At 29.0% G+C, this 26462-nt stretch overlaps 1 protein-coding gene across 4 annotated transcripts in view; it reads right to left on the bottom strand.

The window, feature by feature from the left end:
• Positions 1-326: 326 nt before the first annotated feature.
• Positions 327-26462, bottom strand: part of LOC136988632 (protein FAM13A-like) — a 56753-nt gene continuing 30617 nt past the window's right edge. For all 4 annotated transcript variants that reach the window (XM_067286541.1, XM_067286542.1, XM_067286543.1 and 1 more), the window contains 18 exons: positions 25737-25944; positions 25516-25661; positions 21715-21794; positions 17338-17543; positions 16638-16850; positions 15845-16328; positions 15665-15767; positions 15513-15569; positions 15335-15397; positions 15194-15255; positions 15058-15116; positions 14321-14402; positions 7280-7524; positions 6923-7198; positions 6669-6841; positions 6497-6598; positions 2717-2771; positions 327-1195 (listed from right to left, as the gene is read on the bottom strand). In XM_067286541.1, coding sequence (XP_067142642.1) covers positions 1130-1195; positions 2717-2771; positions 6497-6598; positions 6669-6841; positions 6923-7198; positions 7280-7524; positions 14321-14402; positions 15058-15116; positions 15194-15255; positions 15335-15397; positions 15513-15569; positions 15665-15767; positions 15845-16328; positions 16638-16850; positions 17338-17543; positions 21715-21794; positions 25516-25661; positions 25737-25944 — 2680 coding nt within the window. In that variant the 3' untranslated portion in view covers positions 327-1129. The remainder of the gene's footprint in view (positions 1196-2716; positions 2772-6496; positions 6599-6668; positions 6842-6922; positions 7199-7279; positions 7525-14320; positions 14403-15057; positions 15117-15193; positions 15256-15334; positions 15398-15512; positions 15570-15664; positions 15768-15844; positions 16329-16637; positions 16851-17337; positions 17544-21714; positions 21795-25515; positions 25662-25736; positions 25945-26462) is intronic.

Raw genomic sequence — 26462 nt, 5'->3', positions numbered from 1 at the left:
AATTTGGTTAAATTACTGCCAAATAAATCTCTTTTCTAAATTTTTAGTTAATCTTTTAGAGGGAAATTCAAATTTTTTCATTAGTATAAGATGATAAAATGTAAATTTAAAATTCTTGAAGAGTTTTAGAACATTTTATCCAATACAAAATCAAGTTGAGAACTTCTGGTAAAACCTTTCAGTAATCAATATAATCAAAACAAATCTTAAAATTGAACATTAAATGCATAATAAACACTTAAAAAATTAAATATATTCCAACAATCTCACAAAGAATTTTATAATAATAATAATAATAATAATAATATATATATATATATATATATATGAAAATTATCCATTTAGCTTTAACAAAACTCATATGACTATGCACAAATATATAAATATATACGGGAAAGTATGTTATTGTTTTACAATATAAAGTAATTGTGTTTAGTGGAAACACAATTTCTTGAGTATATAAATTATCACAATGGAACACATGTTAACAAATTAATAATTATTGTTGTACTTTAGCCCTTTGGCATTATGTCGTATCTGATACCGGCATCGAGATTGCCGAGAGTATTGTGAACCTTCCGCACGGCAAACCACTTCTGTAAACAATTCTATTACAGGTAAATCATACTTAAATTACAATCAATAAATTTCTGCTTTTGTAAGAACTATGTACAATTATATAGAAAATACAGCTTCCAATATTAACAGAATAAGATTTCAATATGACACGAATGCTGATCAACAATAATGCCGTTCAATGAAAAAGATAGCATGGACCACACACATTCCAACAATCATGCAGAAATGTCACACACACATCATACTTGTACGGCTCCAATATATGACGGCATCTCTAGAGTCAAATACTAATTCATATAAAATTAAGACATCACAAAAATACTGTTCATATATGTTATGCCAAATGCATAATGGAGTATTGAGGCTACTGTACAAATGAAAATCATAATGAAAGCTGTACAGTGAATAATGTTCGGCAAATTGAAGTGATGCTATAGCTTCTCCTCTTCCGTCACACCGCATAAAATATTCCCTCAAAATGGACAATCGTGTAACTCTTCCATAAAAAAAGAAGAAATTACGAAAAGTAAACAAAAGAAAGCCAATAGTTTTAAATAAGATGTTGTTCGTGCTTGGATAATAATGCTTCCAACAATTTCAACTGTGCTTTGACATGCTGAAATTTAATCAGAAATATTTAATAATTGTTTATAATTTTTCATTTAAAACAAAAATTATAGTAACAAAATTTAACACACACATTTCTGATGATAAGACTACAATAATCATCTAAATATATCTTTTTATTACACTTTTTCAAAATTAAAAGCGAGGTTGAGGCCGAAGTTTTAAATGCAAAAACGTGTACGTCTGACGTTCGGTGCCGCTTTCCTGTAAGCCTAGAAGTTTGACAATGGCATTTAGAATGTCAAGCATGATTCACTGACTTTCCAAACACCATTGTTAAACTTCCAGGCTTACAGGAAAGCGGTGCCGAATGTCCGACGCACACGTTTACGCATTTAAAACTTTGGCCTCAACCTCACTAAAAATAAACTGAACTTTTACTATATTATATAACTTTCAAAATAAGCATATTCTGCAAATACATACCACTGCTAGAATTCATATCATTTGACAAAACAATACTACAAGCCATTTTTTTTAATGAGGCATTTAAGGCTTCTGGTTGCTCTGGCTTCTTTTGATATTTGAGCAAGAAGGACATAACAGCACTTTTTCAACCTCCTTACTCTTGATTTTGCCCCATAAAACTAAACAAAAAAGTTGAAGGAATAGGAATTCCAATAAAGAAAAGAATAAAATCTGTAATGACAAAAGTCATTAAAGACAACACAAAAAAATAGCTTCTGAGACTGATTTCGACAAATAGTAGATATGCTAGCAGATTGAAGATAGAGTTTACTTTTTACATCATACTGTGTTGTGTAATATTAATAAGATCTGTGCCAAAAGTTCAGTATATTTCTCACTATTGCATATATGATTTTAAATTAAACGATAAAATATATTTTAGATGCATTATATGTTTTGTATGTAAAAAGTTAAACAATTGCCAGATTTTCAGACCACATTATTATTATTATTCTTCTTTAACCATTGAGTCGTGTACGACTATTGGTGACTTCATAGACGAGTTTCCTCCAGCGAGTTCTGTGTAGTGCCCAGTCTTTCAGGTATTTGAGTTCCAGGTTGGTATCTGCTTTGATATTATCCATCCACTTGGTACGTTGCCTTCCCTGGTCTCAAGCCCGGATGTGGAAGGAATTGGTAAACCACCATGCTATTTTTACCAGAACATTTCATGGCAAGCTACATTATACCTATTATTATTAATTAAATACTACATAATTTGGTACTAGAGGTAGGTATTAGGTGCCATCTCTTATTAAATTTAATAAGAGATGGCACCTAATGCTTACCTCTACTATTGTTATTAATAATTTGGTACTAATGTAGCTTGAAAATCTGGCTGTCATTTGACTTATACAAATATCCAAAAGACCAATATTTTTGTAATATGTATATTTGTATATAAAAAATTCATATATGCAGTTTTAGACTTACTAATTTTTCCAAAACATCTATTTTATTTTAACATGCACAAAATACTTAACTTGAAATTCTATATTTAAATAGTTAATTAACAAGATTAAAAACTTTTAATGTATTTTACCTTATACTCTCCGTAGATACTTTCCATTGGAATTCTGTCTTCTTTTTGCAATTTCCTGAAATTGAAAAATATTTTCAATATTACTTATTTAATACTGAAAAAAGTAATAAAATGTGCATACTCTTTACAAGTGCTCTCCAGCATGCTAAAATATTCTTTGAACTATTCAAAAGTATAAACTCCTAAAACCCAACAATTTTTTACTCACAATATAAATAATTTTTAGTTTAATTAAAATTGGTAAATGTACATAAAACCATATGTTTTTAAATATTTAATAATTTACTTGTTGCAAAATTATACTTTTCATTTTGTTTCTTTTGTTAATTAGAATACATTTTGAATATCAAGTTTACTAGTGACTGAGTAAAATAACAGTCTAGTAAAATTTTACCATATGATATTAAATTTATCAATACAAGTACTCCTCACTTTACGACCAATCGAGTTTCGACCTGCAATTCGGGGAATCCCCTTTCTCAGCTCGAGTGTCGATCAGTGGTGATTGGTGACATGCGAACTGAGCATACTATAGGCTTACTATACACTTTTCAGTCAGTTTGATGTAATTCAAACAATTGTGGGCCTTGCTAATGCCCTTAATTTAGATGTTGAAGTGGAAGACATTGTTGAATTAGTATTTATGCCGATGGAGAGCTAATAAAGTTAGAAGAGGAAAGAACTGAAGAAGTGAAAAAGAAATTCATGGTACATGGGTTAGCTGGTGTGTTCTCCAAAATTAATGCACCTATGTTGGAACTTGAGGCTATGGATCCAAATACTGAATGTTTTAGTAAAGTTGAATGTAGGATATGAGAACTTTTAAAGTGCTATAGAGAAATTTATCAAGAAAAAAAGATTACAAAGCAAACCATACGAGTTTCTTTTAGACTGTTACATTCAGAACCTCTGCCCTTGAAGGTACAACTTTTCATCGTCGTCATCTCCCTTACCTGGACCCTTTATAGCTCCAAATAAACAAATGATAATATGTATGTCTTTTAATGAATAAATTTGAAGTTTGTGCATAATTTGTATAATTTTACAACAATCCTATATTCCTGGCGCAAGCTTCTCGCTTATCGACGTAGTCGTCGGAACGGAACTCGGTCGTAAAGTGAGGAGTACCTGTATTTTCTTGTGAGTTTTAAATTTAAAACATTGTATGTAACAGAAGAAGAATTGGCAATTCATTATAATACACACAACAAATAAGAAATCTGAAGAAAATAATGTTCTTAACATGTACAAAAACAATTTGAAAAAGAATAGTACAATAGACCTTAATGCAAAAATATAAGTTTGAGATCATTTAACCAAGAGAGTAAAAGATAATTATTCATAAGATACTGTCAATTTTTTTTTTTCGGAAATTTGTGAAGTTGATATAGTTGGAGTAAGATTGACAAACATTACACCATTTCAGTTTGCAGCAACAGCTAATGGAATGATGGCCACATCTGACTATGCTATTAAATGATAATTATGATAACGCAATAAATATTCCATTATAAATGTGATAAATATGGACAAATTATTTTATTGTGTTAATTTTTTCTATTAAAATACAAGTTAAAGATATATTAGAGAATATATAAGCATCTCCATAATTATTTTTGAAATTGACTATGTATGCTATCATTTCATCAAATATTAACTGAATAATTTATATACCAAATTATGGTATATTAAAAACACTTAACATCGGAATCTTTAAATATGAGTAGATTTAATTATGTAAATTATAACACAAAGAATTCACATTAGAGAATTAAATATTAATTTAAATTTCACATTTATATCACACTTTTCCTTTAACGAGTCGTGCAGTTGTCTATCTAACACCTTTCAGGGAAAAAGTCTACTTTGTTATTGCAATTCAAAACTAACTATATACGAACTTCCAATGCAATTGGTTTGCATTGGAAGTTTGTATATAGTTAGCTTAGGGCCACCTGTCCCTAAGGTTTCCAAATTTAGTCTTATCTTATTGAGATTAAGGAAAGATACATGAACAGACAAACAATAGTAGAATTTTTTCAAATTGCAGACCAAAAACACAGATTTTTTTTAGATTAATTTGATATTGCATACTAATATACAGTTTTAGAGAAAACAGAATTTTCCTTTTATGAATGAATCCTCAATTTGAGATAATTAGTAACTTAAAACTGTAATTTTGGCTATTTTAAATATACCTAAAAGCAATAGTTTTAATTTCAAAACTTTAAATAATCAAAATATCTATAAAACATTTTACAATTATTAAGTAGTCCCATTCAAAATTATCTTGATATCCAACATTGGTTGAGTATTGTGAGAATATGGGGGTTCCAGATTGGACTTGTAAAACCCTTTGATCCGTCGGGACGTTAGAACCTGCTCACTGGGTCACTGAATGGAGTTTTAGGAGGGCTAGTAGTTGTTGAGTGGGGGAGAGTCGTGAGTACATTCAAACAAATCAGATGGATTAGCAAACAACAAATAGAATTTAATAGACATATGATAAGTACAAAACAAAATAAACTAGCCACTAAATATACCCTGTTTACATCAATAAAACACTACCTCAGTCGACAACTGTTGATCTATTCATCGCACTGTTGCACAATCGGTGCTTGATTAATATACTTCTTATGGGGAGGTTAACTGGCGATATTCAGATGGAGACGTGGGTGGGTTTGGAGACTTGTGATGAGGAGCAGGTCTACGGTTTCCACACTTCTATATAACAGTGTTCATTCTATATGGCAGTCACTAGATTATTGTCGGCTGCCCCAAGATTATGATTTCTCTTCCTTTTATTCTAAATTCCTCTCCAATTGGATTTTAGTATTCATAACATCTGATGCAAACGGACAGATGTTTGTTGGAGATGTGTGATAACATCTCTCTCAAAGAAAGTTTTACTTCCCTTCCCACAAATTTAACAGAAATATGGTAATTTTACTAATTGATTTAAATAAAACTTAATTCTCTGTCTTACGATTATCAAAGGAGTATCATAAGAGATTGCTGTTTTGTCCATCTTTTATGAATGCATACCCACTGTAAATATTTAGTCCTCTGTTTTTTAATGAAAAGCTTCTGTAAAGCTTATGAGTTTCCAAGCCATTTTCTTACTGTCCACCTGGAAACAGCAACTCTCCACTTATGCCTCAATTTCTCATAGCTTTCAAGCTCATTCAAATAAGACTGAACTTGAAAGACTGCAGTCATTTCATACGGTAATTTTTCTTTGGAATCTTGGCACACAAAAAGAAGCAAACTGTTAATCATTTTGAAATGACTAAAACACCTGTTGTGTGAGGCACTTAGTTTAAAGATTTCACCTGAAGACAATGAAAACAAAGAAACCTTCAGAGGTGTAACAGAGCACTGAAATCTGATAGCTTAATCTACTACAGATCTTTCTTTTTATCATAAATGGCCAAGAAAAAGTATGACTTGAGAAATATAACTTTTAATTCTGTTAGTCTTCAAAATGATGCATTATTTATTATATTTACAATTCTATTTTTGACATTTAAACCTATTTTGAAAAATTGAGATGCTATAAAAGCAATAGAAGCTTTATAAATAAATCAAAGCAAATGAAGACTGCTTTAGTGATATTTGCAGATCTAATTTGAATATAAAACTGTAGTTTTTGTGCTTAACAACAAAAAGTATTTAAAAAGTCCATAATGACATATTTAAAAAATAAAACTAAATACATTCCATTTGCCTTATGAAATTTACAATCACTTCCATTCATAAGTATCATACAGAAATACTTACCTGCCTGTCTGTTTTTGAAATTGTTCCTCAAAATCTCTAAGTAAACGTCTTAATCTATGTTTTTCTATTTTTGCATACTGTTGGCGACGAATAAGTTCTGGTCTGGAATTTAAAACTGATTTAATAAATTGATTTTAAATAAATAATGAATATGCTAAAAAATTTGGCTTACAGTGGGAGTTCGTGTAAATTTGAACCATATTGTTGTACTTCTGTAGGAATATTTCTCAACTTTACATTATTTTCAGGTGGTCTTTCTGTTGACTTTTCTAATAAAGGAACAGTTTGTTCAGTAGTAACTTCTGATGTACTCTGACTAGGTTCAGCTACTACTGTTGGAGATGTCTGAATAAAATACATAAATTTAGTATTTAAAATAATCTTCTATATATTTTATCATTGAAAATTCTTCACATACATACATACCTCATTTTCTCTTTTATGTTCTGGAGTTTTAAAATCCATAGCAACGTGTTCTAAAATGGGTTGTAGTTCAGCTAGAGAATCTTTAACTTTCGACGTTCCACTACTCTGAAAACCAGATTTTGAAATTATTCGTTTTACGTTTCGATAGCGATCGTATAGTGGACGCATCAAATCTCGATCGGTTTTTGAAACGGGCCTTCCGTGAACACTTTCAAATCGAAGAAGTGCTTTCTGAATAGCAACTTTTTCTTCAATCACTTGTTCTTTTGTCATTTCCTAATAAATTATTATATTCCATCATAAATTAAATTATTAAATTTATTTTAATTATTAAATATAGTTTTCAAAGCTCAAAACCTCTAATTCTTCTGGTCTTTCTGCTAACTGCCTTTTATCTGATAGACTTTTTAGTGTATCTTTTAAAGAATCTTCAATCGAATGCCTTTTTCTGCCATCCCTATTAATAACACCATGATTTTCGGCTACTTTTACTGTTGTTGTGCTTTTAGAATTAGGAAGTTCAGTACAGACACAAGGTTCGGCATAATAAGAAACTGGAGATTCAACTGACATTTCCATAACATCACCTTCTTCTTTTAAATCTATAAATGTTAAATAGATTTTATATATTATACATATATTTCTTAAATAGAAATTATCTATATATTCTAACATCATATATCATGTAATTCAAAAATGATTCATTACAATTCTCTGTGGTGAGCTGGAACCTACTAATAATAAGTCACACCTTCCACACTATTCTCAACGAAACAGTTTTAGATATTCAATTTCAGACTGTTGAAACCTAAAGCGGGCCACCTAATGTAACCGAAAACGTTCGTTTCATTATTGTCGGCAAAACAGTTTAATAAAATTTAGTGTGGAAGATGTGACTTGTTAATAATTATTCACTACTGAAAAATTTTAATAGAATGCTCTTCAATCAAAATATAACATAAAATTATTTTTGGTTTTCTCCTTCATTATGAAATTATCATTTCAATAGTTTTATTATAGTTTGGTATAAATCATTTAAAAAAGTCATTCTAGTTTAAATCAAATGTTGCAGGATAATATTTTGTTTGAAAATGATTCTATAACTAAGCTTGCCAATGGATGTATTCTTGGATAACAGGTTTATTTTCAAGATCATAATTTTTGTACATAACTTTTCTCAAAGTAAAGAAGAAATCCTGAAATCCTTTTTAGATGACAGATTATACTACTAATTATAATAATGAACTATATTGTTCTTAGGGCTTGCAATATCCAAAACGTACAGTTTTTAAGTAGGGGAATAGTGCTAAGTCATATTACACAGAAAAAAGCCAATATTTATTGGAACCTTGAATAAGTTCTTGCTGTTTTTTCGTAAAAATTAATGCTTTATTTAAAAAAAGTCATACAAAACATGTTACTGAAAGTATTGTCCATAACTAGCCACTACTTTCTCCCATCATTCTGGCAGCATTTGAATTCCACGTCGGAAAAATGATACGTCTTTTGAGGCTATCCAAGAATCAACCCAATTTTTGGCATCTTCATAAGAATTGAAGTGCTGCTCAGCCAGGCCATGTGCCATTGATCGGAACAAGTGATAATCAGAAGGGGCAATGTCTGGTGAATACAGTGGGTGGGGTAGGACTTCCCATTTAAGTGTTTCCAAGTAGGTTTTCACCGGTTGTGCAACATGTGGCCGAGCATTGTCATGTTGCAAAATCACTTTGTCATGTCTCTGCTCGTACAATGGCCGTTTTTCTTTTAATGCTTGGCTCAAACACATCAATTGTAGTCGATAGCGATCTCCTGTGATGGTTTCATTCGGTTTGAGCAGCTCATAATAAACTACACCTAGCTGATCCCACCAAATGCAGAGCAGAAGCTTTGAGCCATGGATATTCGGCTTTGCCGATGATGTTGATGCATGGCCAGGCTTACCCCATGATTTTCTACGCTTAGGATTATCATAGTGAATCCACTTTTCATCCCCAGTCACGATACGATGCAGAAAACCTTTCCTTTTCTGCCGTTGAAGCAGCTGTTCACACGTGAAAAGACGCCGTTCGACGTCTCTCGGCTTCAACTCGTACGGCACCCAATGTCCTTGCTTTTGAATCATTCCTAATCCTTTCAAATGTTTTGAAACTGTTGTATGATCAACTCCTAATGATTCTGCAAGTTCAGCTAGCGTCTGACATGAGTCTTCATGAAGTAATGCCTCCAATTCCTCATCTTCAAACTTTTTCGGTGCGCCAGAACGTTTTTTATCTTCAATGTCAAAATCATTATTTTTGAAGCGTCTAAACCAATCTCTGCATGTTGTTTCCGACAGAGCATGGTCACCGTAAGTCTCAACGAGAATTCTGTATGCTTCAGCTGCAGATTTTTTTTGAATAAAATAGTGCAATAAAATTTGTTAACACTTCGGCGAAATGACATATACTGATTTTCAAGGTCGCTTATTGTGCTTCCTTACAGATGCGTCACCATCTAAAAATACACGCACACAGTTCTAGTAACGCCACCTGCTGTAAAACAGTGAGAACTTATTCAAGGTCCCACTATGTTTCCAAAAGTCAGTGTAAAGACATTCTTTGTTTTTAATATTTTACACCAAAGTCATTTAGCCCAAGGCTTATTTATGAAAATATCTGTAATCTTTGCAAGATCCTACAAAACTATTACTGTATTCTTTAAATTAATAACATGAATACTGTGCTCTTATATAAAATAACTGGGAGAATCAAATAAATGCAGTAGTTATGTATACGTATTGGAACTATGTCAAATTTGACCTCCTAAGTTATTTTTGCAACTTAATTTTCTATAAACCCAAAAAATTTTGTATGTGTATGTATTTTGGCCTCTGTTTCCTTTAATATCTCAGGATGGTTAAATATAAATATTTTTTGCCAAAAAAGTTACACAACTTCTTGTTGGATTTTTTATTTGTCTGAAGTATTAGAATCAATAGCATCAATGATAGATGTTTTCATCTATATGGCTCACTGATACCATCAATTCAAATGAGCTTTCAAGATAAGATGATGTCACATTAAAACAACTAGTGTTTGACAGTTCTATATGCCTCAGGACATCTGTATTGTTTTTAATTTTTACTTAAAAAGTTAAAAAGTTTTAGATTCAATTTCAATTTTATTTAAGTAATCAAACCCATAGAGTGTATTACTAAGAATTGAGGAAATATGGTACTGTGATCTCAAGAAAATAATGATGGAATTTTGCTTTACTTTCAAGTTTTAATACTAGGATTTCTTATATTTATATTTACTAACTGTAGATATGTATGAAGTAAATCCAATGGCAATGACAACATTTATAACAATACTTTCATACATGTTCTAAAAAAATTTGATTATTGCTATGTTATTAATAAATTTAATCTTGATTATGATGTGTGAAATACTAAGTAAAGTAGAACAAATGTACATTTTTGTTCCCAAGAGAAATAATAATAATTTTCCCATAAAATGAAAATAAAAAACTTAATCAAACACCTTAATATTCGCTGAGAGATTTTTAATGTAACGAACAAACGTTTTCGATCTAATCGTTAGATCATCGTCAGGTTCTTAAATGGAACACAAATTTCAAAATTCAATAACATTAATAAAATAACTGATACATTATAAAAGATACAACAAGTGTAAAATAAAAACTTATTACTCGTACCCATGTATTAATATTACCTATCCTAACCGGAAATAATACAATTTAAAATATAAGAGGCGCTTGAACTTTAGTATAAGTTTTTGACGGCATATTTCCAAGCCGAAGGAAGACCCTCCGCGTCTCTTGCGTTAAGGCATTTTTCTTTTAGCTTGCTTCTGTAAATTTCCATCTTTTCAGCTGTTCCTGCCAAAGTTGGGGAATGTACCTGTTTTATGATTTTCGCCTCATTCCATCGTACCAAGGATCCTTCAGCTTGCCCCATCTGGGCTAGTACTGTTGTATTGGACCCTTTTCTAATATCATACTTATGTTCCTTCATCCTTATTCCTAGGTTTCTAGTGGTAACCCCCACGTACTCTTTATTAATGCCTAACAGCTGGTTCTCGTAGGGAATCTTATACACACCTGCCTTATCTTCTTTTTTAACTAACCCTTTATCGTTTCTAAGTATTTTATACAAATTCGGAGCCCTTTTTAAGATCACCCTTGCATTCTTCATGCTTGCTATTTCTTTCATAATTCCTCCTAGATATTTATTGTATGTAAATTTCATGTACCTATAAGGCCCTTGTCTAGTGCCTTTATCCCTACTGGTCTCAAATTTTCTAATAATTCCCTCGATAACTTTCCTCTTATAACCTAATGTTCCTGCTATCCTTATAATTCTTTCTATCTCCGTAACTCGGTCTATCACATTTTCACAGTATATAAAGGCCCTTCTAATCAAAGCTCTAAATGCTGCTAACTTATATTTGTAAGGGTCATAAGAGCTAGCAGGGATATATAGTGGGCTATGCGTTGGTTTAATGAATACGCCAGTGGATATATGCCCTTTGTTAAATACGATATTAATGTCTAAGAAATGCAACATCCTGGAGCTTTTTTGCTCTAGCTTCAGGTTAAGGCCTTCTTCGTTTTCGTTAATTCTATCCACAAATTTAGCAATTACGCGATTGTTCTTCCATATTATGAAAATGTCATCTACATATCTCTTGTAGTGTACTATGTCACTTTCAAAGTCGTGCAGCACTTTTAATTCTACTTTTCTAACAACAAGTTCGCAAAGGAGCCCCGAAATTGGGCTTCCCATCGGTACTCCCCTTTTTTGTTTAAATGCTTGGTCTTCGTAAACGAAGAAGGATTTGCAACATACTAGGTTAGCCATTTCTATAACCTCTCTTCTGTGTTGTGTTAACGTTGGGTTTTCTTTAAACAAGAACTCCAACAAGGCTTCGACACAGGATTCCACTTTAATTGACAGGTACATACTTTCGTAATCTAACACAGTTCCCACTTCTTCATCCATCAAAGTGATGCTTTGCAGATCTTCAACTACCGTAACAGGATCCTTTACCACAAACTTATTACTTTCCATCAGTGTGGAGACGTATTCTTGCAATCTTTTTTCTAGGAAAAATGTAAAGGCCTATTGTGGAAAAACGAAAAGCTCCATTTCCTTACCCTCTTTATGGGTTTTAGCGAAGGCAAAGAGCCTAGGGAGCCCTGGTCTAGGGTTCCGGCATTTTCGGACAAACAGTAATATCTTCGCTAGTTTGGTTTCCTCCAGTTTTTTAACCCTTCTATCAATGGTTTGAACTATCTTACTGTCGACCGTGATACATTCTGTTTTTCTGATATACTCTTCTAAGGCTCTATCATAAGTTTGCTTTTTCATTATAACAATTTGTTTGCTTTTATCTGCTCTCGCCACAATCAAATTATTCTCTTTTAACCATCCCTTAGTGTATCTGATATCTTTGTGTTAAAGAATCAAGATAGAGTGAAAAGAGGAGGCTATAGCAGTCTTCCACCGAATATAGTCCTTCTCAACGAGATCCAAACCCCTAATTCCTCTTTTGATCTCCTGGTATGACGTTTCCCATATCCCCGCTCTCTCCGGTACGAAGTTAGGGCCTTTGCTCAGCAGCTCTTTTACCCTATTGGGTACTTCAATTTGGTCCCATACTACGTATGTTGTAATGCTCTTCCTATTACTTTTTGGAACCTGCTTGTAGATAATCCATTTCATTCTCTTAATATAACATTTCTTTAAGCTCATGTAGACCTTATCCGTAAAACGTGCAACTCCTACGTTCATGTCCATAAGCATCTCAGGTTTTTCATTAAACACTTTGTTTTCCAAATCAATGAGGCGTCTCAGGATCCCATATTTTTTGTTTTTTGCAAATTTAATGGATTTCTTAAGGCACACAAAACAAAATCTTAGTTTTAGCGATGTGAATTCTATATATAGACATCGGAAAAACTTTACTTATCATGCATTCTCTTAAAAATTCCAACTTAAAATTAGCTTTGAGAAGTTTCAACGCCAACTTCCTATATTCTTTATAAAGTTCAGCCGGTGTCGCCATATCAGTATAAATCATACCCTTGCCCAGCAGAATTAAATAAATAAAAAACTTAATCAAACACCTTAATATTTGCTGAGAGATTTTTAATGTAACGAACAAACGTTTTCGATCTAATCGTTAGATCATCGTCAGGTTCTTAAATGGAACACAAATTTCAAAATTCAATAACATTAATAAAATAACTGATACATTATAAAAGATACAACAAGTATAAAATAAAAACTTATTACTCGTACCCATGTATTAATATTACCTATCCTAACCAGAAATAATACAATTTAAAATATACTAAAGTTCAAGATTAAGTTTTTTATTTATTTAATTCTGCTGGGCAAGGGGCCCAGCAGAATTATGATTTAAAACGGTATGATTTAAGGTATGATTTAAAACGAAAATATTAAAATAAATAAAACACCTTAGTATTTTCAGCACCAAACTAATTTAATAAAATAAGAACGTTTTTGACTATTTTCAATAGTCGTCTTCAGTTAAGCCCCTTTAAAATGGAATGCCAGCAATAACATCGTTTAAATTTAAAATAATAACCACCAAATAACGTAACATAAAAATAGTACAAATTAAAACAATTTTTATGTTCTATTCCATTTTAAAGAGGCTTAACTGAAGAGGACTATTGAAAATAGTCAAAAACTTTCTTATTTTATTAAATTAGTTTGGTGCTGGAAATACTAAAGTGTTTTATTTCATTTTTACGTTTATATTCCAACGAAAACATTTTCAAGCATGACAATAAGCAGACCTAGACTTGTTATATATTTACTCATTCATAAGAAATACCATTTTAGTTTCTTATAATTCATAGATCATTTAAAATATTTCAATTGATATTCTCTCATAGGAACAGCATAATCATTTTCAAAAACATGCAGTAATGATAGATACAACCATTACTATCACAATATCCAATTTGTCCCATTTAAGAGAGGTCCTGTTTTATCTCTATCTTTCCTAATAACTAATTCTCAAAATTTTTTATTACTGTTTGAAAAGAGAGCTAAGAGAAGTTCGAGAGTTACAATGATTACAGATAGTATTGATGCAACTTATATATTAAAAGGTGTTATTATGATGAAAAAACAAAAAGACAAATTAGTGAGATGAAAATGTTTTAGACAAATATGAGTAACATTCTAGAATAGTTTTATATAAGATAGGAATAAAAATGGAATATTGAACTAATATATGTCATGAATGTTATAATAATAATAAAAAAAATGACCATTTAAAGAAGTTTATAATACTATAATAATTTCTAAAATAATAGCAAATAAATGTCAAAATATATTATTTTTAATCAAGCAGAACTTACGTTTTAGTTCTTTCCTTATTTTGTTTAGTTCTGTAATGATTTTCTTCATATCTGGATAATTCATTTTTTCTGCATGAGATGGCTAATAAGAAAATAAAAATGAGTATTTACAAAAATATTATTTCTTTAAAAAATTCAGAGAATTGTAGAAATTCCATTTTCTTTTAAATTGTTTATTCCTTTACTTTAAAAGTTATGCCACTGCATTAGAAAACATAACTTAAGATGCTTGGGCCTTGGGATCCGAGTCTTAAAAATTTTTTATAAAGGTTGGAATCCAATAGCAACAGAAGGCTTATATTCCGTATTTGAGGTCATACCGCATGTAAGTTTATTTGATATTAGTCTCTTAGTTGCTTATATGCGTTTTGATGTTCTAGTATGCAATGTAAGCCTTTTATTGTTATTGGATACCAAACCTTCAATATTATCGAAAGTAGTTAAGACTTGAGCTCCTGGGTAATAATATTAATTTAATTCCTTATTTACGCATTAATTTTATTAATGAAATTAACTTAATTTAATAAATAGTAAATAAAATAAAAACTTAAGTACAAAGAAAAAGTTTTTACTTCATGTAACTAACAACCGACAATCATTAAATTACTAAGGAAGAATATGTCTTATAATACTTTTTAAATATCATTAACAGCCTAATTATGAATCTTACTGTGTATTTTTCATATCACATTAAATCAAGTTACATATAAAAATGTACATTTTTCAAATATTCTTACTCGATAACCATGTGTTGCTTCATATGCTTCGTCAAACTGTTTAATTTTCTTTTTTAAACCTATAAATATAAAGGACTTAAAAACAAAATTTTATAAATATAAAAATTTACACTTAATAATACAAAGTTTTCTTTACCATGAATTTTTTTAGTTAGGAACTTAATAGAAAGAGTAACCGTTTCATCATCTTTTGAGGAACTGTAAAATCATTATTGATTTTTTTTAAAGAAAAACTTAAATTTTTAAATAATTTTTAAACTATATTATTTTCTTTTACCTTTTAATAAAATCTTCTTGTTCAACAGGAGGGGAAGGAGGAAGACTCTGATCAAGATGTTCACTAATGAAAGAAAAACATCCATCATTAAATGATGGAGAAGGAGAGATAGAGAATAAGAAGAAAATATTTTAATTACAATAAAATCTAAATCTTTAAAGAACTTTTAATGACTTACCTTCTATGAGATAAATAACTTTTATATGCACTTGGAGAAAGAGATGCTTCGAAAGAACTACAAAACATTTAAGTCAATTGAATATGTAACAGTGTAACATTTTAAAGAGTAAATATTACATTATTTCAAGTTTATTATAAATTTGAACATACTTTGTCTTTCTTAAATGGTTTGGACATGGTGATAATGTAGCATCTTCACTAGAAGCATTTTTTAAAATAGGCCAACTAAATCTATGTTCAGAAGAAAGTTGTTCTGAAAAAAATGAAAATATTTGAAATGTTTTGCTTCTATACATTAAAAAGAATACTCAAACTAACAATGTAACTTACCCAAATCATTATTATCCGAAGCACCACATTCTGAAGAATAACTATCCCTCATAATATCACTATGATAACCAAATTTTCTCTCTATGAGATCTGATTTTTCCTCAGTGACATCATCTGAATTAGGCAACATTGCATCATCTCCTGTAGAAAACTCTTCCAAACTATTTGATAAATCAAACTGTTCTGAAAGATCAGAAGGAGATACTTTTACAAAACTTTCTTCCATAGATAAGGTAGATTGTTCTGTCTCAAAACTATCTCTTGCATCAGATGAAGTTTGTATACATATATCATCATTATAATTCTTTAATTCTGTAATTTCTGAAGGAATATCTGTTGATTGTTGACTAGTAGTAGTCAAATTGTTATCTGTTAATGCATCTACTTTCTCTTTATTTTGATTTTCATATTTGTCAGAAATAAATGGTACATTCTTCTGATAAGTGCTTTTAGAAACTAGAAGCTGTGACCTTACAGAAGATCTCTAGAAAAATTTTTTTTAATTTAAAATATTAAACTTGTTACGTTTTTGAGAGATACTTAGTATGATTTCAGAAATATAAAATGGATCTCTATCAAAGGAATTTACACTTGAATGAAGTAAAATAAATAAAACTCATAATTTCATGAATACTAATTAAGAGTGGTGTCAACGATTTCTATTAATATTGTATCTTTCAAACATTTATTTCGTAAATGAGAAAAATACTGATATTTGTTAAATTTGTAGTAACTATTAGCTTCATTCAAGTGAGAATCCTTGTTTTATCAGAATATCAATTATGATACTTACTGGAGTAAGACGTTCAACAATTCTTTGTGCCTCGTGGAAACTAAAATCTCCTGAAGAAAGCACAGCTTGAGGATCTAATACTGGTTCAGAATTAGACAGAGTTTCTATTTCTCGCCTTTTTGGCTTAGGAGGTCTGGGACTATGGATTTTACTATCACGATGGATATCCAATGATATGGAATGATCATCTGTGACTAGCTTTTTAGAATTTTGCTACAAATATTGAGAAAATATGTGTAATTTGAACTACTATCTGAAATAATTTAATCTTGTTCTTATAATCATAATGATAATAGTAATAAAACTACCAAATCTCCATAGAAATATAAGTTAATAATTTTGTTTTTAAATGCGCTTTCATTAAAACACCATTAAATGATTCAGCTCTACTAAAAATAATCTGTCAATATTTGAACATTATTCTTTAAATTAAAAATTTAATAGGAAATATGAGAATTAACTTTTGAATTAAAATAATAAGATTCAGGTTCTTAAGACATGATCATATATTAGAATTCCAATAAATTTTCACATATTAGTTATGTGTCATACTAGTGATTTATTAAAACTCTGATTATAAAGTTTTGATATTTTGTGATAAAATATATTCTATACATTGTGAAGATTTATGTTATAAAAATATTGTAAAAAAAAACTCTAATATTTACTTAATATAGTAATGACAAAAATTTATATTTACATGATTATGTTCATATTTATCAGATGACTGAAAACCATTTATATCGTCCACACTATAAGCATCTGTTCTCGAACTTGTTTCCGAACAATGCGCAAAACTCAAAATTTCTTGAGAATGAGCATTTCGTCCGGGAATTTCGTGAGAGTTCTGATGTTCTTTGCTCGGCAGCTTTCTATCCTTCCGTTTTCTCCGAAACTGTATAGCACCTAACAAGGAGTAAAGCAGTACGGCAATTAAAAGACAAAATTTATATTTGAATATTGAAGATATTTAATTTTAAAGCTAATGTAATGTTCCATATATTATCGATATGAAAGTATGACTGATGAATATATAAAAAATGTCAAATATAAGCAGTAAAATTTTGTTTTCTTGTTATAAAGTGCAATAATAATAATAATTTATAATCTGTATGGAATTACTCGTGTTTTACGAATTCAATTTTTTTAATTACAAATTTACATGCAAGATATGCTAAAATGAAAAAATTATACATTCTGTAAAAATTATGATTATATCAAACTTATGCTGCCTTTATATAAGTAGCATATTATCAAGTTTAACAGATCTGTTCAAACTGTTATACTTTGTCCTGTAACATTATATCGTTAAAACATTTTTAGGAGAAAAATGCTGCAAATACTTGACAGGTGTGGTGATATTGACATATACTTATTTTATTTGTTTATTGATTTAACTGAACTGATTCATACATATTTCTAGGAAAAAACAGAAGAAATGCAATAACTTAATGATGAATTGTTATATCTTTTTTATTTTTCATTATCCAGAAGTTAACATTTAATAAATTTCAATCTTAATCTATCTGAATAAATTTTACTGCTTACGTTATTAAATTATGACAGTATATTCTGTTCAATATATAACTCAAAATAATTTACTTTTCTGTATTTTAATATTTAATTAAAATACTGAGGTTTTTATATGCATTGAAATTAATTACTTCATGATATTTATAATATGATTATGCAACAATTTTATAAATTTTTTACTTAAATTTTTAAATATATTCCATAAACTTTCAGTGAATGGTATTATTTAAGATTAAATCATATTTAATAGATCAATTTAAAGTATCAAATAGTATCTTAACAGTAATTAAATTTTAGTTTTTAAAGTCTTATAATCTTTTACTTCATATTTTCAATAGATATTAAATGTAATTTTTAAGTTATTTATTTTATAATTTTTTAATAACAAAATTATTACTGTTTAAAGCAATGATTTAAAGTAAACCTTATTAATGATTCAGTTATATCTTGCAAGCATTACATAAATAAAGGTTTTAGTTACCTTCAGCACACATTCCTAAATTTATATTGAAGAACTATTAAAAATATTAAATAACATTTTAATTTTTTTAACATTAATAACATTTTTAAAGACAAACAAGAATAAGTTTAAAGCATGCCATTAATAAAATTACTATTTCTTAAGTTAAAATTAATTGCATATTGATTGACTGAATAAATATTTGATGTGAGACACTAGCATGTTGACACTATATTAACTAACCAGAATTATGTCCATTACAGTGGATCTAATCCACAATAGAGTTAGACAATATGATTTGGGAACTGAAACGACACCCCAATCTTTACTACCTATGATAAATTATGGGATTTTAGGTTATAAACTTGTATCTTAACAGCAGTGATAGTACATGGCCATTTTGGACTGTCTTATTACTATATTTAGAGCATATAAGATTCAACTTTTGTCCAAAAAAAGAAAAAAAAATTACTCTGCATCTTCTATATGAAGTTACAAACTTCCTGAACTGCTTTCAATAGGCTAAATTTTAATTATTTAATGATAAATTTTAATTGCAAATAATTCTTTTAAACTCTTTTTTCTCCAATACATAAAAGTGTGTGTTCTAATTGAAGGGCTCAATTTAAAAAATTAAAGTTCCCTTTCACAATAACTACACCATCTTACATAGTTTTTGAAGGCCATTGTACTGTACTATCTTAGCATTTGCTATGCAAGAAACCACTAAGTTCTACATTTAACACCTTCATGTTTGTGGTTATAGATACTTTTCATTTCAAAAAATCAACCTACCTATTGATAAAAAAGATCAAAAATGACAATTTTACAGTGTACTGTAAAAAATATTTAATGAGAATGCTAAAACTCATATAATGGACACTAAGTGACAGCAGTTATTGTAATGATTACCAACACTCATAAGCATCTGTATGTGTGAAAAATATACATGTAACATATTTTTTAACTATTTTCATTTATTAAAACAACAGAATGTAAAGTTTAGCCGCTGTCAAATTGAAAGAATCCCCAAGTACATATTTTTCTTTTTGTACAGAGTGAATATATAGGGTTAACTAATGTACAATTGCGTGAAATATAAGATAAAACTTATGGAACATATCTTTATCTTTGCAGATTTAAAATCTATAACCTCAATTATCTTGATAACAGGAAAATGTGATTTAGTGATTTTTTAAAATTGGACCCTTCAATTTTACATCAGAATATACTAAAAAAATTTGTGCACATTATGGCAGATTACAGAATGACTTAAATATACTAACTACAGAATATTTAGGAAATGTCGTAAACATGGTACAAATTATTTATTTATTTATACTCGTCTAAAAAAATAATAAGACATAAATTCTAAAAATTGCATTTGCTTTTTTAAATGCTTAATACTCATAAACACAATAAAGTGGCATTATTCAAAATTCTGTTTAGTGAATTTTTAAATAATTACTTAAATAGAATGAGTGTTGTGAGCATAGAATATTAATACCATCAGTAGAACAAACAAACATTATTTAAAAAGTTTAAATTTCTCAAGATTTTTAAGATAGATTATATATTCCAAAAAACGTTTAAGAAATTATTAAAATTATTTCTTATTTAATATTTAAATTAGATTAACCTTTCAACAGTGAAACAGTCGGGTGTGGGGCTACCACTTAGTTGTGGAGAAGAAATGTGGGAAAGTTTTAAACTATTTTTTCAAGCATTTTTTTCCATTACCGTTTCGGAAACAGATTCTGTAAACAGTTTTGTCTAGTAAAGAAAAGTCTTTTTTTATTGTTACATAATTCATTTTTTTTTCGCAGTAGTTTTTGGCGATACTCCCAAAAGAATTTAGCGAATGTATTCGTCCCTCACCACTATATTCGTCGCTCACTGCTGAGTGGTTAAATAAGGTAGTTTATATCCTTAATTTGTATAAATAAACATTTTGTTCATATATCAAAAAACTAATCTCATGATTTTATAGATTCTTTATAACATATTTATTTGATAGTATATTATTTTTGGAATACCTTATTAAAAATATCAGATTTTTATTATTATAAGATTAAGAAATTTCTAGTGCAAGATTTCACAATAAATTTGCAAGTTTAAAAGAATTCAACAGAATTATAAATTTATTTAATGCACTATTTTAAAGTGTAGTATTATCTAACTTAATCATCTAATGATTATGAAATGTTGATTAATTATAAAAATAATGTTTTTCCAGATTAATAAATCTTAATTTGACATACTACAATGAGAATTACTGCAATACGTGCACAAGACATATTTCATCACTATTTGTTTATGTAATATACCGTATTTACTCGCATATAAGATGAGGTTTTTATTCATTTATCACAGCTTCAAATTCCTAGGTCGTCCTATATGTGCCAGTGAAAGATTCTTTGCATTTTTGCAAATAATTTTTGTGAACCATGTATTTGCATTTTTTACCAGATGCTTACCCTCTTGTATTTAAAAACATAAGTATTTTATCTGGGTTGTTTGAATCATTCTTGTATATTGTCAGGAGAACAATAGGAATAGTAAAAGCAAAGCTTTTGAATTAAATTTCAGATTGAAATTCAAAAATTACACAAGAGCCCGATATAAGTTTTAATCCATTCCAATGTGAAAACATGATTATTCGGAAATCAGAATTCAGAGAAACTCGTAAGTGTAATCGACAGAGAGTAGACTCAACTGTTAAGAATTGGCAAAAAAAAAAAAAAAATCATTTCCGATTGTTCAGCTTTACACGAACAAGTTATGTTGTCAATTTTATAGATTTTTCTTAAAGTTTAAAATGCCAGTAATTTTTGCCAGACAATGTGTACATTTATGTTTATTTGATATTTTACTTGTATTTACACGAAATAAAATTAGAATTGTATTAATAAATCTAATTTTCTTTATTTTGATCTTTAAAGTCACATCTCGTCCTATATGCGAGGTCGTCTTATATGCAAGTAAATATGGTATTTATGTATATGCATACTAAACTAATTCCAATTAGTCTATATAATTAATTGCCATATTTATATTATAAAAACAACAAAAATTTCTACTAACCATTACTTTCTTCAACAGAACCTTTATCTTCTCCAAAAAGATGTTCTGTAATTGTTCTGTTAATTGTTTCTTCAACAAGACTAAATACAATACAAAGAAAATATCAACTATTTTAAAACAATTTCATTGTAATTTAACTTAATAATAAAAATTTGATCAATTAATAAATCAAAAACTTCCATTATATCTATTCCTTTATGAAAAAAATAACAGTATTAAAATTTCTATAGTAAATGTAAATGAAATCAAACATAGATATGAAATACAAGGTTTTTGTTCAGAGTAAAATGTAACTGTTGACTGTCTACAATTATTAGCAAAATTAAGAAGTCATATATAATATGATTAATGTTTAATTAAACAGCAGTGCATTTGGAAATACATCACCCCTAGGTATGCGGGCACCTACCCAAACTAATAGTGCCCCTTTTGCACTAATTTTATTTTATAACTTTATAATAATATAAATTACAACTATTACAGAATTAAATTTATATATATTTTATTTTTACTGATTTTAAAGTATAAGGCATAATTTTTGTAATGCAAGTTTAACTGAATTTTTTATACAGGTTGAATGAAACTAAAATTATGAAACACTTACAATGCAAGTGATGAAGCCGTTAATACAATAGCACATATAGTATCACAAATAATAATCTTACATATAATTTTTTTGGGCAATAGGTGATTTCTGTTTGGTACTGGCATTGCATTCTGACCATAGCAGATACCAGAACAAAAAATGCAGAGGGTACTGGTATTGAAAACACATCATTAGTTACTACCAATCTGTACATGCAAAATAAATTTATATATTAATATTACTCAACTGATGTCATATTTTATCCTTACTTAATCTTTTAATGTGTACTAATTCATTTATGAATTGTTTCTACCTAAAATTATATTTATTATTATTTTGAATTTTTGTGCCTCTAGGCTCAGGCTTAGTGAACCTAATAGGAAATGTACCTAAGCTAATAGTAAGTATCAGGTTGATTCAAAAGTTTCTGAACACAGACACAAGATACAAAGCTTTATTGATGTTAAAACACGAAGACATAGTCATTCTTCAAAATAAAAGCGATTATCAGCCACAGTCTTGACTCATCTTTTTGCAAATTAGTGGATTCCTGAACAATACCACTCGACTGGTTTTTGTGCCAAAACTTATGAACCCCATTTTCGACATCATGCAGTACATCGAAGGAACGTCCTTGCAGAAAATGTGCCAATAATCGAAAGAGGTGAGAATCTGATGGAGTGAGGTCAGAGCTGTATGCTGGGTAAGGCAAAACTTTGATTCCCTTCATCTCCTCTAACTTTACTTGGACCACTCTGGAATGGTGTGCCAGAGCATTATCGTGCTACAGCAGTGTACGCTTTCAATTAACCAATACAGAATAATGAGTGCGCAGGACTTCATACACTTTTTCCAGTTGTCAGGCATAGTGGTTGCTGTCCACAGTATGGCCATTAGGAACCAGTTTCCAATGTACTGGACCATCCAAGTTCTAGCAATAGTCATCTAGACCAAAGCTTGTCTACAAGGCTGTATTCCCAGAATTGATGCAGCAGAATCATTCAGCTACCATTGTCTTGTTCATCATGCCTGGACCTTCAATTTTGCAAATTTTCTCTGCTGCTACCTTTACACCGAACCCTTGTCTCCAGTAATGATGCAATGTGCCTCAAATTATTAGTTCTTTGTTGTGGAAAACAAAATTCACCAAAGGAATGAACTCAACAGCTCTATAAAATGATAATACATACTTTGATGATGATGCAAATACCAGCTCATTTGCATTCACAGCAGCTTTGCCAGCGCTAGAGATCTTTTTCATAAAAGTGTTGTCAGTGTCCAAAAACTTTTGAATCCCCCTGACAAATCAGTAAAAAAGGAGCTATATGCAACTGGCATTCTAAACTAAATATGTGCATTCAAAAGCAAATTTAACTGATTGAAGAATTATCACGATGAATTCTTTATCACAAGAATCAAGTACAATATCTGTTATCACTATGTAGAAGAATAAATCAAAACTGAGATATTTGTGATGTGATATATAAATAAAATATAACTTGCTTCAATGTTATAATGCCCAATATCACATAAGCCTCAAAACAAGGATTATTCTACTTCATTCACTAAAAAACTAGATCTGGTGACGTCAGGTTTTTTTTAGTATGCATAGTTTGGAAAAATATTCGATGATGACAAAGTGGTTATCAAAGAGGTAAAGAAATTACTTCCTAATGTAAAAAAGATTTTTACCAATATAGCATAAAAGAATTAATTTGTGGTGTTATAAATCTGTGAAGAGCAGAAAACATTATGTAAAAAATTGAATGAAATATATTATATAAAACAAAGTATCTTTTAGTGTAAGTTTTATTTCATTTAAAGTATTTAATTGCAAAATTTCACATAGAGCATTTATGTCAATATTTATTAGAATATGTTATTTTTAGATAAATTTTAACTTTAAATCATTATAATAGTAAATCTTACAGAAGATTTTGTGATTTATTCTAATATTAATATATTTTAAAAAATGATAATGTATATAAATGTTATTTTCTTGGAATTATCACATTCACAGACTGTAAAAAAAAAAAAAAAAAAAACAGTGTTTGAACCAATTACTTATTGCAAATATAACTGCCTTTTTTCCATTTTATCAAGATAGAAATGCACTCCTTATAAAAATAAATAAATGATAAATTCAGTAGAAAAACAATATTTTCAGAAAGTAAAATATGGCAGATTTTTTCTTATAATCACCTAATTAACTATTGTCTGACTAAGAAAAATATTTATAGTAGAGCATCAATTAACTGTAACATCAATAATATAATGATGTATTAATTAGTTAACACTTTCCAAGGTTTTAACTATCATTATACTGAATTTTAATGATGTTTTTATTTATATTATGTAAATTGACACCAATTTTTGTCAATGCATGTGAAATAAATCCTTTAATATTTAGGTCAACATTTTTAAGAACATTTTTGTATTCATCATTCCATAAACACTAGAAGTCCTAACAGAAGAAACTTCATACTTACAAAACCTTGGTTTTTTTTTTAATCTCAAATTCTCCATTGATTTTCTAACCAGTATAAACTTATTGATTCTTAACTACATTTCTTTAATATGCTATTTATACAGACTAAATGTTAAAAGACAGAAGACAAATAATTCAGATTCTGTCATGTGACATTCAGGGAGAATAATTTTCTTAACTTAATCTTTTTTTTTTTTTTCTTTCTTTTGTTTCAATATTTATTAAATACAATCTAGATATTTTTATAAAATTATTTTGGAATGCTTTGAATTTTAATTGTAAAACACTGTACATGTTCATTGTTTTAAGTGTTTGTTCTAGAATTTTATGCTAATGAAAACTGGTCTAATCAACTCAAGAATATTTGATTATTAAAATAAATTTTAATAACCACAAATAAACTAAGAAAGCATTTAATTAATTTAGTACTTAGTTATAAAATATACTTTTAAATTTAAAAATGGAAGATTGATATTGAAGTGGATTAATGTTTTTACTACTTTAATTAAGTTTCAATTTAGTTAATTGAAGGTTTCTTAGATAGGATTAAAAGTCTTAATGAGAATCTACTGTAACCTATTAAATTTAAAAACAGACACAATTTATATATTAATATTATAGATAAAGATTAGCCAGTTTTAAAGATAAGAAAAAGCTTTTTATGAATTCTTATCAACTGGCGTATAAATATAATAAATTTATATGGTAATTCTGTTCAAATTATTACCTATTAACCATAAGAAATGGAGGTTGTCTTTCTGGCAATAGTTCTTTATCAGGATGAATCATTAACAATGCATTATCCACAGATGGAATAACAACAGATAAAGATTCCAAATCTGTAGCATGTCCAATGCTAGGATAAAGACTTGTCTAAAAAGAAATTCCTTAATTGTAATTTTTATAATTAAATTATATTAACTACACATATAAAATTAACATAAATACCTTTTGAGTAGCTAAAGTAGAGGACGGTAAACCAAGACAAGCATTATTGTTAAGTGAAATTAATCGCTCTTCATCTCCAAGTGTATCAACTCTAGTTCCAGAGTATTTAAGCTCACCATTAAATATATTATGATAATCACTGATAAAGTAAGTAACAATTTGATTTGTCAAAGATTGTTCTTTTAATCCTTTAAAATCTTCTGCAACTCTAAAAATTCAGATAATTTTTAATTCAATTATATTGAAGATAATTTTTAAACATGAAATAAATAACTAATATTACAAGTATTAAGAAAAATCAGTACATAAGTCAAATGAAAGCTGTAATGAAAGCAATAGGTTTTCAATATGTATCACTAGAAGCAGCATAAATCTAGTAGATGACAAACTAGTTAGCAGATGTACAGTACATGCATATGATTGATGGTTGTTTTCAGTAGTTAAAATAAAGAGCATTCTTACGGAAAAGTATACGACTGTATAGGAGCATATGTTATGGATTTTTTGCGTACAAAAAAAACCGTTTTTGCCCATCTCTTCAGTATACTAAGAAAGGAAAAAATACTATCTTGGCAGTTGAATATTTCTCTGAAGATAACACAATTGAAAATGAAGTGTAAAAATGGCTGAAATGACAAACAAGAATTCTTTGCTGTGAGTTCCAAAGAACTGATAAAGTGGTAGAACAAGAGTATTAATGTTGAGGAATGAATGTTTATTTCATAT

Source organism: Centruroides vittatus, unplaced genomic scaffold (genome assembly GCF_030686945.1).
Source record: "Centruroides vittatus isolate TY-2023 unplaced genomic scaffold, ASM3068694v2 scaffold_373, whole genome shotgun sequence".
Classification (NCBI taxonomy): domain Eukaryota; kingdom Metazoa; phylum Arthropoda; class Arachnida; order Scorpiones; family Buthidae; genus Centruroides; species Centruroides vittatus.
This window is presented reverse-complemented; position numbering and strand designations above follow the sequence as displayed.